This window comes from Antennarius striatus, chromosome 11 (genome assembly GCF_040054535.1).
Source record: "Antennarius striatus isolate MH-2024 chromosome 11, ASM4005453v1, whole genome shotgun sequence".
Classification (NCBI taxonomy): domain Eukaryota; kingdom Metazoa; phylum Chordata; class Actinopteri; order Lophiiformes; family Antennariidae; genus Antennarius; species Antennarius striatus.
The window spans coordinates 13,876,114-13,889,562 of NC_090786.1; the positions used below are offsets into that span (position 1 = coordinate 13,876,114).

The 13,449-nt window shown below is 38.5% G+C and overlaps 1 protein-coding gene across 1 annotated transcript; it reads left to right on the plus strand.

Moving 5' to 3' along the window:
- The first annotated feature begins 154 nt into the window (after window positions 1-154).
- On the plus strand, window positions 155-11,484 carry hcrtr2 (hypocretin (orexin) receptor 2). The gene is made up of 7 exons (XM_068328027.1): window positions 155-368; window positions 5,414-5,592; window positions 7,373-7,616; window positions 10,071-10,186; window positions 10,312-10,532; window positions 10,752-10,873; window positions 11,315-11,484. The coding sequence occupies exons 1-7, from the start codon at window positions 155-157 to the stop codon at window positions 11,482-11,484; spliced, it is 1,266 nt and encodes a 421-aa protein (XP_068184128.1).
- The last annotated feature ends 1,965 nt before the right edge of the window (window positions 11,485-13,449 follow it).

The window sequence follows — 13,449 nt, forward strand, 5'->3', positions numbered from 1 at the left end:
CGTAAAGCAGGAGAAATACGCGTCACTGTTACGCGGTCAGCGAAGCGTATATTCATGACACCGCAGCGCTGCGTCTTCACCGGCATTCGGCTCCACAACCTGCGGTCGCTGCTGACACACGCTCAACGCAGCATCCGCACAAACACCTGCAAGGATGTCTGGGAACACTGGGAATTCAGATTGCGAGCAGTGTTTATTTTCAGCACATGAGACCAACAGCTCTGAGTTCCACCAGCACTCCACTGTGGATGACGACGAACTTCTGAGATACATCTGGAGAGAGTACTTACACCCCAAGCAGTACGAATGGGTCCTGATCGTGGCTTACATTGTTGTGTTCATCGTTTCACTCGTGGGAAACTCGCTTGGTAAGTTGCAGCTCTCTGTGATAACGTGGTAATTCTTTCCACTCACGCATAATAGTGGTACAACTTTTTGGAGAACGAAAGAATAAAACATGCTTATGCGTTAAGAAATTAAACTATTGGACGTATCAGTTTCTTTTCTTGTTACATACACAGATTCACAATATACTGTAGTACAGTTTTGGAAAAATATTTTTTTCCCCACAATTTTCAACAATTTGTTCTTCATTGCCTTTCTATATTCATTAGTATATTTAATTTCCATGTAGAGTTGTCAGAATATAAGGGAGGCTGTCAGTGACCATGCTGTTGCTTCTCATGATTTTTTCTGCTCTACCTTCAAATGTTAGAAAATACATTGTTATGTGTCCAACATAGAATTCTGTCTCCACCAGCGTAACACACACTACAGCCACTTGCTCCTTTTTTGCTTGCAGTTTGATCTAATGCATCCTCAACACTCAGATTTGTGCACCAAGATTTTTTCCTACTTCTCGTCTCTGAAGCTGTTTCATCTTGACAAAATTTGTGACCATCAGTATCACGGATAACTGGTGTCTCAGCAAACCTGAGCAAAATAAAATTATCTCTGTGCATGTGAGGAAAAGGAGCACACACCTGTGGACAGTCTATATATAACCAAAATTAAAAACAGTAATTACCTTCAAGCCGTGACCGATACTGAAAGGATAACAGAAGTTAATCCCTGTGGTTTATGTACACCTGAGTTTAAAGCAAAAATGTGTCATTTAGAAGGTCTAATAAGAACTGTGTTAGAAGTGAGAGAGTTGTCATTGGTGCAGACTTCAGTGGACATGTTGGTGGAGGTAAAAGAGGTGATGAGGAGGTGATGGGCAGGATTGGTATCCAGGAGAGGAATGCAGAAGGACAGATGGTGGTTGACTTTGCAAAAAGGTTGGAATCGGCTATAGTGAATACTTTTTTCCAGAAGAGGCAGGAACATAGGGTGACCTATAAGAGTGGAGGTTGGAGCACACAGGTTGACTACATCTTGTGTAAACGGTGTGATCTGAAAGAGATCAGTGACTGCAAGGTAGTGGTAGATGAGAGTGTAGCCAAACAGCATAGGATGGTGGTGTGAGAGAAGAGGATGCAGAAGACAGGGTTAGATGGAGGCAACTGATTCGCTGTGGTGATCCCTGAAGAGAGAAGCTGAAAGGAAAAGAAGAAGAAGAGGTTGTTCTGAGTTCTTAAAAAACTTGTTATGTAAATAGTTTCTTTACTATTTGAATCAAAAGCATTGAATCTCAATTCTGAGGCTGTTCTGCAAATATTCATTCATACACGTAAGAATATTCATGTTCTGAATTCATAAAAGACTTGTTTTGTAAATAGTTCTCTTACTTTTGTGATCAAAAACATTGATTTGAATCTCAATTTTGAGTCTGTTCCGTAAATAGTTTTAAAATAAACAATTAATTTAGCAACTTCCGATCAATCCATACCAATTTCAGACTTAAAATCATGTACTGATTTCAGCCCCACCCATTTCACACCAGTTTAAGCACCGCCCATTCCGAGTACAGATACGGATACAGATAATTTAGATGGTTGAACAGATACAGATACAGATATAGATAGTGGTGTACTCACTCATCCCTAGTTAAAAGCACATAATATCATGGTACTGTACAACAAATAAGATTAAATACATAATAATATCTCATTAGTCTGTAACAACCCCTGTAACCTACAAACTAGAAGAAGACAAGGCGACAATGTTTCTCTACTATATTAAAAACTAAAATGTATTTGTTTGTATGTTTGAACACCCGTAACATAAGGCTATGGTAGGTTTTGTTTCCAATTATATTTTACATCAGACAGATTTGTTAGCAATGTTCTTGGAAGTTGTCTTTTGGTTCTATTCTTTTGTTTATTTAAGTAGCATCTATCGGCCCTGTGTTGATATTTCTGTCAAGCATCCCTCTGTGTAGGGCTTAGAAATAATTCTCGGTCTATTAAATGTCTTTACTTCAACCCTTATTTCAACCTTTCACATCTGGGTTTTCATGTTGCTTCCCTTCCCCCTAGACATGTGTGTGTGTGCGTGCGTGCTTGCATGCGTGCGTGTGTGTGTGTATGTGTATTTGACTTATTTTGAATGTGAAGAAGCTTATATAAAATCTACTTTTTCTTTTTAAGTTCCTTGTAATTGGTCTGGATCTGCTCACAAGAGCAATAATGTGATTACGAAAGAATGGAAGAATCTACTAATTCTAAAACAGGTATACTTCAGGTGCGTCTTCAATCTGGTACTGCAGTTATTCCTGGGAAATTGTATTGTACTTAGAGGAAGTACTTAGGTACTTTGAGGAAATAAAGAGATGTTCTGTCTCTAAGGAGAGGCATTCAGTAAAGCATCCTTTCAGAATGGCCAAAAATCCTACATGTCTCTCAGACTTGCCGGGCTCCTCCACAGAGCTTCACTTAAGTAGCTTTTGTATGATTTAAAAAAAAAACTGAAAACGCTACTTACTGCTGTCCTTTATCCAGTTTCACAGCAATGTCATGGGTTCTTTCTGGGCCTGTATGCTATCCATCCACTAAAGTTTCACTTAAAGCTGTCCAATAGATTTAAATAATCCTGTTGACAAACCAACCAAACAATCAACAAATGAATATATGGTGGAAGTATAATTGGCAGCAACATTGTGCTGTGCATATTTTTGTTGATTATAAGCTATCTACAATTTCCCTAAATAAAATGAAGTTAATGTGGTCTGTTTGTTTTCCTGTGGCCCTACTCTGAAATGCTTTTATGTTTGTGAATTTGCATCGCTGCTTTTCCTGGGCACGAATTGTCCTCAGTGGTTTGAAATGATATGAAATTGGAAGCCGGGTCTGGACTGAACATTGAGAGGGACTTGATTAAAGTGGCCCCACATAGGAAGGATAAAAACAATAATTTAGGGTCAATCATCTTGTCTATCATTCACTATTATATCAGAAATAGAGGACAAAACAGATGAGGCCTCAGCCATGTAGTGGATCTTCAAAGTTCTTTCATATTTCATTAGAGTAAATACTTTTGGCATTCTCACCTTTGGTAGACAGCATCAGTCAGTCATCTTCAGATTACCACTGCTATATCCGCCACAGCGGGTCACGGGGAGCCGGAGCCTATCTCGGCGGCATAGGGCGTGAGGCGGGGGACACTCCAGGCACGATGCCAGTGCACTGTGGAGCCACACACAAAGACATACAACCATGCACACACACACTCCTTCCTATGGGCAATTCGGAACGGCCAATCAACCTGAAGCGGATGCTTTTGGAGGTGGGAGGAAGAGAACCCACGCAGACACGGGGAGAGCATGTGGACTCCGCACAGAGTGGGACTCGAACCTGGGTCTGCCGTGTTGTGAGGACAAGCATTTTGTCCTCAAGTTACAGTTTTTTTCAGTCGCTAGCAAGCGCTTACCCATACTTCAAATACTTTTTCTAAACTCTTAACACAGACTCACACCTACAAAGAACTATTGACCAAATGGTTACTTTTCTTCTCAAAAACACATTTTGTTAAATAAACACTAACTCTTCATTTCAAAATGGAAATACATCTTTTTCTGTACACACACTTTACCATAACACTGGATAAGAATGGAATAAAATTATTTCTATGCACACTGCGCTGTCAGCGTCAGCTTTCAAATCTGGAGGGATGAATTTATTATGACAGAAAAAAATTACCTCAGAAAAGGATCAAACATACTGTGACTGTTCAAATGGTAGTTATTAAAACTGGAAATTAAACAGTAAAAGTAAAGGAAAATTCAAATTCAATTCTAGCATTAAATAAGAAGCGCACTTCAATCTGACAAAAACCACCGTTGTCTCCTACAAGTTGATCTTTCATTGATGAGAATGCTACTACTCCAGAAGTTTTCAGAAGTGTACATATTTGAAGTGTGGAAATTCTTGTCATTCTTACATTCCAAAATTCCTGTCATTTTGTAAATTTGCAGTGAAGCACAAGTTACATTCTCCAAGGTGTATGAATTATTCAAGCCTTTTGAAACTAAAAGTGTCTCCCAACTGCACTCCATGTGTATTTCAAAAATTCCAACTTTGAGACAGCGGTCTATTCCATATTCAGGGTGTGATGTGTTGGTGGGGATGGTTTTTACACCTCTTCCTCTGCTGAACGAATCTTATGCTTGGGGGACAACTCGAGTTAATAATAATTCATAATTTAAAAAATATTAAATAACAGGCAGGTTGTGACAGAGTTTTCTAACAGGAAGTCTATAATCTACATTGCTGGCACTAACTTTCAACCTGACCTGAATTGTCGTCAGTATTGATGTTCATGAATAACCCCATGAACTTAAATTCATTGTGGGTTTATTCCCTACTTGGAGGTTCACAGGGATGTGGATAAAAAAAAGGATGAAATGCAGCCGATAACACGACAACAGGAAAGACAAAAAGACCTACATGAAGTCCGGCATCGGAGTAAATTGTTCACTTAGTCTGACATTTGCTGAGTTATTTTGACGTGAAATCTCAATCTATGGGGTGTTAATTAAAATATTGCAAATACCTTTTTATGTTGTACATGTCTGTTTATTGTGTATTTTAGTTTTAGTGTTATGTCTGGTTTTAGCTCTTTGCGCTCTGCATTTCTTTTTTGCAATTAAAGGCACATAAGCACCAATCCTGCTTTATGTGCCTTTAATTACCCCTTGGGGACAAATAAAAGTTTTTGGAATGGAATAATGTTGCATTTTACAGATTGTTAGCATTAGGCTAAATCCTCCAGCAATATTGATCAGCCTTTCCGTGGTCTTGAAGCCTCATTAGACCATCTTCATCATCGAGGCACATACAATTAAGTGTTCCATGTCTTTTTAAGTTTGTATTAAATAAACTGGTTGGAATTCAGATTCACGAGGCCTACCACTGACAAAAAGACCCCTCACCCCCGTTCTTTTGGCAATCGCACCCTGTAGATATTAAACATATGTATATGTATATTTACATAATTTTTGCTTGGTTGGTTTTTGATTGTACGCTATTTTCAGTTTGTTTTTCAGTATGGAAAAACCGTCATATGCACACAGTTACCAACTATTTCATAGTGAATCTCTCCTTGGCTGATGTGTTGGTCACCATCATCTGCCTGCCTGCGAGTCTGGTGGTGGACATCACAGAGACATGGTTCTTTGGAAACACACTATGTAAAATTGTACCATATTTACAGGTAAGATATCAGCTACGACACCTGCTCTTTAAAGATGATGTTAGAAATCACAGTCTGATGACAAGTACACACTGGTCTTATCAATACAAGCCTGCTTTGACATTTATATTTCTCTCTTTGTGCATGAGGGTGATATCATATCTCATTAGATGTACACTGAAAGTCCTTCCAATGTTTGCCATGGTGGCATTTCCAAGTGGGTGTTTTGCTAGCTCAATTTTTAAATTACTGTGTAACGCAGAATTGTCCCCGTTGTGTCATTTTGAACATTTTAATATATTAAATCAAAAGTCCTACATCCTACGCACTGAACTAAACTATTACAGTGTAAGTTTTAGCTCACCACAGTGATGGTAGTCGACACTTAAGTGAGAGTATCATTTCTACCTACCTACCTACCTACCTACCTACCTACCTACCTACCTACCTATCTACCTATCTATCTATCTATTGGGTATAATTTCAATTTTCTGTGAATTTCAACAAATCTTGTGTCAATTTTTAGTTTGAGAGCAAGAACCATAATGGGAAGTGAACCTACATTACAGCATACATTTGGCCAGCAGTATACTACGCTATTAATAGATGAAATGCGGTTAAGGCTGTCCTGTCAGGTAATAACTTTTAATTGAGTAATCTGGTGAGTCATGTTTGACCCCTTTGACAGAAGTAATTGGTCGACAGAGGTCATCTGGTATCCCGCTGGCATCCTGAAGCCAAACATTTCAAAGGGATGGAGCTGAGTGTTTATGTCAAATTAAAGATTAACCCAATGGTTTATTCCTGCATTGATCTATTAATTTGGTAGCACTGCTGTAGATGCAATGGATTTTATTTGCTGCATGTAAAAAACATCGGTGACCCACTGAAAGAGAGTGAGACCAACTTCAACACATGTCAACATGTCACATCCCATGTTGGATCCATTTCACAGATCCATAATTAAAGTTCTGCTGCATACGACTGAGCTCAGCTTTCTACAGATTCTCCTTGAGACCAAGGCAGCTATGTAATTCATGTCATGATGAAAGAAGACTTGCTCTGCCTAGACCCCTGCACATCTACCCCAGACTCCCTGTCAAGTTTCTCTTCACATTGGTGGTTGATTATGATTCCATTACTTTTCAACATTATCTCTTTTATTCATGGGACTTTCACAAATGTTCATGTCTATATTTGGACAACTGTTGAAAGAAACTTTTGTTCCAGTGAGTGAAAGAATTTTATTCTCAATTCAACTCCAACTCCATTGCTTAGGCATGACTCCAAGCAATGTCCTCACCTGCTGATGCAGTATATTTGAAATATGAAGTTTGCTGAATTTCATTAATTTTATTAAATTAAGTGGATCCACAAAATTACTCTACTGATACAACGTGAATGTTCTCATTATGTTTTTGGTGACTCTCTAATATTAGCTCAGTCTAGAGTCACAGTTTTAGCATGTTTATGGACTGTGGGAGGGAGACATGAGGAAAACAGACAGCAAAGCTTCTAGATCCAATCAAGTTGAAATAAAGTGCAAAATCACCACGTCATGGTCCTGATACACTCAAATTACATTAAATAAAATCTAAGTACACTCCTAAATGAAAGTATACTTCTTCCCCATCTCCCAAAACTAAATCAATATCTCAACCACATGAATGAGTCATGAGCCACAGCTGCAAACCATGAATGAGGTGTAACAGCTTATGCCATGGCAGCTTATCTTCAGCATTCTGACCACTACTATTACAATTTTCTTCTCAAACTGTGTTTTTCTTCCCTTTTCTTCCAGACCATCTCTGTTTCTGTGTCAGTGCTAACATTGAGCTGCATTGCACAAGACCGTTGGTATGCTATCTGCCACCCATTGACATTCAAGAGCACAGCCAAGAGGGCCCGCAAGAGCATTGTTGCCATCTGGGTTGTGTCGTGCATTATCATGATTCCTCAAGCTATTGTGATGGAATGCAGCAGCCTGCTGCCGGAACTAACAAACAAGACCAGTCTGTTTACTGTGTGCGATGAGCATTGGGCAGGTGCGTGTAACCGGAAAGGCCTTGGCTACAGAACAATAATGTAAAACAAAATGAAAAGTGGTAGTGCCACCTTGAAAATATCACCCACTGAAAACACCAAGAGTTATAAATTTTTCTGTTGCCATAAAACTTTAAAAGACCAGGGTTTTTTCATGTCAACACATTAAAAAAAAATAAGGAAAAAATAAGTGATGCTTTGTTAGAAGAATGTATTTATTCTCTTTCTTCAGTAAAGGAATCACTTCTGATAGTATTAATTAAAATGACAATAAAAGTGGAGAAGGAAAGACTAACAGTGTCTAGAAAGATAAGATGGATACTGAGAAAAATAAAAGATCAAATAATAGGCGTGACACTGGGAGTTAGAATGCTACCCACGCACACCTGTGACCAAACCGGCAGTAAAGCCACAGCAGAGGTTTGAACATGTTGCTGCAGGATGAAAAATCAGACACTACAGAGGAGTCCTACTATAAAAAAAATTCATTCTCAACCAGGGTATGCTAAAATCAAACAAACAAAAGGAAATACAACAGAAATTAAAAACCAAAAAATCTAATGCTAATGTACAGTCATTGTCAGCCTAACAGACTGACAATGAGCTTTTTAAAAGAATAGAATAAGGCAGCTCCCTATCAGAGTATCATCATGTAGTGGTGTTTTAGGGTAACAGGTCAGTCGGAGCACAAAGATGAGACAGTTTGATGACAGCCTGCTCTCCTTTTTGAAAAGATTTATGGTCTTCTCCCTACTTGTCGAGTTTATGGTATGAAATTGTCAAAACAAACAATGATTTTGAGAAAACTTAAAACAGCTGACAACAAACCATCAACAGCCACTAAGGGTGTGGAGTGATTTCTTTTTTTTTTGCTAGACAAGTTAATACAACTGACAAGAGCAAGGGTGATGAGGTGCAAAAGTGTCAAAGACAGACTTTCCACAGCTGGCAATGACCCAGCTGACAGACAAAATACAAAAAAAAAAGTAAAAATGTTAAAAAAAAAATTACAAACAAAAGTAAAAAAATATAAAGAATAAAAAGAACAATCTAAGCTTTGTTAAGAAGAGCAACAAGTACGAGGCTATGAGGATTACACACACATCACACACACACACACACACACACACACACACACACACACACACACACACACACACACACACACACACACACACACACACACACACACACACACACATTGTCTTTATATTATTGTGTGGCCACTGGCCATTAAAGAGATGAAGAGGACATGTTTTAATGACATCTTGGATTGAGGTGGTTCGAAATTGTGGATACTTTGAAGGATGGTGTAACTGAGAAAAGGTGAATGAGTCTGACACTGAATGACTTTCTAAAGGACAAACAAGACACGTTCCCATTAGTAGACAACAGGAACTGAGTCAGGTGTTTTGACACATCTGAAACAGATTTCTTACTTCATGGACACATGATGGGCAAGATTGGTGAAAAGAAGATTTCAAAACAATATTGAAACTGCAGCTGCAGTTTTCAGGTCGATTTGGAGAATGAGACTTTTTCCCCTAAATCACAGCAAGGCTCGAACACAACTGTTCTTAACTACAGAATTCTTGTATACAATGGATTAAGAGTACACCCCACATTGTAGCAGAAGTAATGGGCCTCTTTTCAGCTGCCAACATTATTACAGATTCCCATTGTTGACTTTTTTCTGCCTGCTGTGAACTGCTTGCCCCTCACAAGAGTGTGTCTATCTTATCATTACACTACCAAATGATTTTCTTGGCCATTAACTGCTTACTCTTATAGTCATCAATATGCTTTTAAACTTAGTAAAAATTGACATCTCCTGGAATGATCTCACAAATCTGCAAAGGGTTCTCAGTATTTCATAAGGTGTGTTCAGTTGTCATTCCATCTCTGACATCAGATCCACTCTGGTGCATCAAGTCATTCAAAAGAATTATGAGCTGAAGCAAAATCATTTAGAGCTGGGTGTACAGTATGTTTCAGCGCAAGTGAATGTAGCTGTGTATGGATGTATTCCTGTTTTAACTTCATATCATGGATTCAAACTGTCTGAAAAGACGTTGTCCAAGCCACCAGTGGATTCAGACATGTCGAGAAAGAAAGTTGAAAACAGAGAACTTGCTGATTGGAATTTCCGAGAGGGAAATTTCACCTTTCTCTGACAGTCTGAGAACTATTTTTGAAACAACTCTTTACAGACGGATATCAATGCCACACTTCCCGGTGTCATCAGCTGATTGCTACATTTTATATTGGATATTTTTTGCAAAGTTATTATCAAAGACTCAGTATGGAACATTTTATGAACATATTTATTAATGTAAATATGCTCTAAGAGAGTGCAAAGATTTCATACCAGCACCACCAAAGGTATAAATGAATGATCACTAGCCAAACTGATTTGAATACAATTATGACAATATCTTTTTTTACTTTTTCAACAGCTGATATCTACCCAAAGGTGTACCATACCTGTTTTTTCATTGTCACATACTTTGCACCACTTTGTCTCATGGTCCTGGCATATATCCAGATATGCCACAAGCTATGGTTTCAACAGGTCTGTATTCCTGCTCTTCACTGCACGTTTTTGTAGCTCCTCTCATCAAGCTATTTTTAGACAGCAAGCTGATGTTTCTTCAGATTATTTAAATACTCTGATGTATGCACATATACAATCAACAGATTCCTGGAAGCACATCAGTGGTGCAGAGAAAGTGGAGGACCATACAGTGTTCAGCTTCATCTTCTGGACAGGGACAACCTGTGAGAGTCAGGACCAGCACAGTTTGCGCTGAGATAAAGCAGGTCAAAGCCCGTCGCAAGACCGCTCGTATGTTGATGGTGGTCCTCTTTGTTTTTGCCCTGTGCTACCTGCCGATCAGTGTCCTCAATGTCATGAAAAGGTAAGTGGGCTTTCAAGTTCTTGTATTTCAAAGACAAAAACAAGGAGCTAAATCCACCATTAAGAGTACATGGGAGCAGATATACAGGCTCCCATATTTTACATTTTATTTTTTATATGAAGTCTAACTATTTATTTACTTCCACTAATCCTGAATTTAAAATAGTATTTAAATTTAAATGAAAATATAAACGCAACTGATGCTGTACTTTACTTGCAGAGTCTTTGGGGCTTTCAAGAACACAAATGACAGAGAGACAGTATATGCATGGTTCACTTTCTCGCACTGGCTCATATATGCCAACAGTGCAGCAAATCCCATCATCTACAATTTCCTCAGTGGTAAGTTGTTAACCTGTCTGGATCGCTTCCACCAGCTGAATGGGATCATTACTCCCCTCCAGTGGACAGATTGGAATCAACACAGCAGCTAGCTTTAAATGACCATTCTGAAGATGTATATGCATTCTGAGAGTCAATAAAATGGATTTCTAATAAAATTTTTATATACTGGTTTGATCCCCGGAGGGAAATTAAGAACAATTAAGAATTAAGAAAAATTGTAGGTCATAATAAAATTGGAAGATTAAAAATTAATCTTAAGACTAAAGGCTTGAATCCAAAAGCTGTTTGAGTCGATTCACTGGACGTTAAGAAAGTTTTTGAAGACATTTCGTCTCTCATCCAAGAGGCTTCTTCAGTTCTGAAGTCATCCATGACCTGGATGACTGAGAACCTACACAGACATAAAGGTTTGAATGTATTATTTTCATTTCTTTACAGGGAAGTTCCGTGAGGAATTCAAAGCAGCCTTTTCTTGCCACTGTCACGGCCAAACACAGAACCGACCAACAAGGACAAGGACTGGAGCGAGCACAGAGAGCCGGAAATCTGTGTCAACTCAAGTTATCAACATAGACAATGCGTCACGTATGTCAGACCAGGTGGCATAGTCATATAATCCATGTGGGAGGTTCTGTTTATTAAAAAATATTTATGAAGAAAACTGACCTTTGACCTTTGAAAGAAATGTTTTATTGATTTGTTATACAAGGACACTGAATGTGAAGCTTTAGATGTATTTAAGTTGTTTCCTCAGGCCCTCTGGTCAACAGAGAGACGATACATGTCAGGTGAAACATAATGAACATCCATCAAACTGTTTAATATGTGTGTGCGTGTGTGTGTGCGTGCGTGCCTCTGTGTGTGTAATGCATGACAATGCAGCAGCAGCATCTTTCCCACTATACAAAGTGCCACAATTTATTTTTTTTTACATTTCAGTAATCAGAAAAAAAGGAGCAGTCGACAACAGATGAAATTTTTAAAAACAGGACAGAGGTGAGACCCTGTCAGAAGAGAATACTTGAGTTTTACAGTCCGGGAGACACAAAAAAAAATGTAATAAAAAATATATCAGAACCACACTTTAAAATGCACAAGTAGTACACTGACATACAGAGGCAACTGTGATGCAACTAAATAAAATACATGAAAAATACAAAACACAAGACAGTTGAGAAAACGTCCTCATCTGTGGGGAAAACATGTAAACATCCATTAAACACTGATGAGTTTTAAACACACACAACACAACACATGACATGAAATACATGCAAACACAGGGAGAGAGAGATATTTTTTGTTGCTTTTTAAGATCACGTTTATTCATAAAAGCCAAATTACAAGATAATCACTTTGACACAAAATCCAAAAGAGATTAACGTAAAAGGGAATTCACATCTAGAAAAAAACAAAAACAATGGTAGGATTTTTAAAAGTACTGTGTGTTTTCTGAACAAAAAAAACATCTAACCTTTTAACATTCATCAAACTGAAAAGAGAGGCTCTTGTCTCCATGTCCCCTGTGCCGTTCACGCTGTACTTAAAACAGTTTTTTTTTTTTTAAAAAAGCAGACAAAATTTCAAAACAAGTAATCCGAGAGAGAGAGAGAGGGAGAGAGAGAGAGATGCTTCAGTTTCTTTTTATGACTCATGGTGTAATTGGCGGAGGGGGTTGCAATGTAGATCCCGAAGCCTAAACACGACATGAATTAGGTCGGTTATGTTGTACAATAATCCTTGTTATCCTCCTCTTCAATGTAAATAACTCCATTAAGTTATTTACTTTCATTTAGCTTTTACTTTCACAAAAATACATTATTATTCAGCAATCTCCTGTCTGAATTATACAATAAAACAACTCTCTTCTCATTAAAGGTGGCATATTATTCAGGTGCTGATAATAATGTTAGATTATGTATATACAGTATGTAAGGAGTAACTCATTATCAGTGTTCTGAATACTGTGTATCTTCTTTCCTTTCGGCTTTTCCCTTCAGGGATCACCACAGCGAATCAGTTGCCTCCATCTAAACCTGTCTTCTGCATCCTCTTCTCTCACACCAACTACCTTCATGTCCTCTTTCACTACATCCATAAACCTCCTCTTTGGTCTTCCTCTAGGCCTCCTGCCTGGCAGTTCAAAACTCAGCATCCTTCTACCAATATATTCACTATCTCTCCTCTGGACATGTCCAAACCATCTCAGTCTGGCCTCTCTGACTTTATCTCCAAAACCTCTAACATGTGCTGTCCCTCTGATGTACTCATTCCTGATCCTATCTTTCCTGGTCACTCACAGAGAGAACCTCAGCATCTTCATCTCTGCTACCTCCAGCTCTGTCTCCTGTCTTTTCCTCAGTGACACTGTCTCTAGACCAAACAACATCGCTGGTCTCACCACAGTTTTGAACACCTTTCCTTTCATTTTAGCTGAAACTCTTCTATCACACATCACACCTGACACTTTCCTCCACCCGTTCCATCCTGCCTGTATCATGCCTGTTCGGAATACTGTGTATAAATTCTGACAGTGGTTTGTCAGTGTTAGAGTGTTGAACTTTGAATGAAAGCAA

Coding starts and splice junctions, on each gene's coding strand:
- hcrtr2 (XM_068328027.1), top strand. CDS start 155: ATGTCTGGGAACACTGGGAATTCAGATTGCGAGCAGTGTTTATTTTCA. Junction 7,617..10,070: donor GTGCGATGAGCATTGGGCAG/GTGCGTGTAACC, acceptor CTTTTTCAACAG/CTGATATCTACCCAAAGGTG. Junction 10,187..10,311: donor ACAAGCTATGGTTTCAACAG/GTCTGTATTCCT, acceptor TACAATCAACAG/ATTCCTGGAAGCACATCAGT.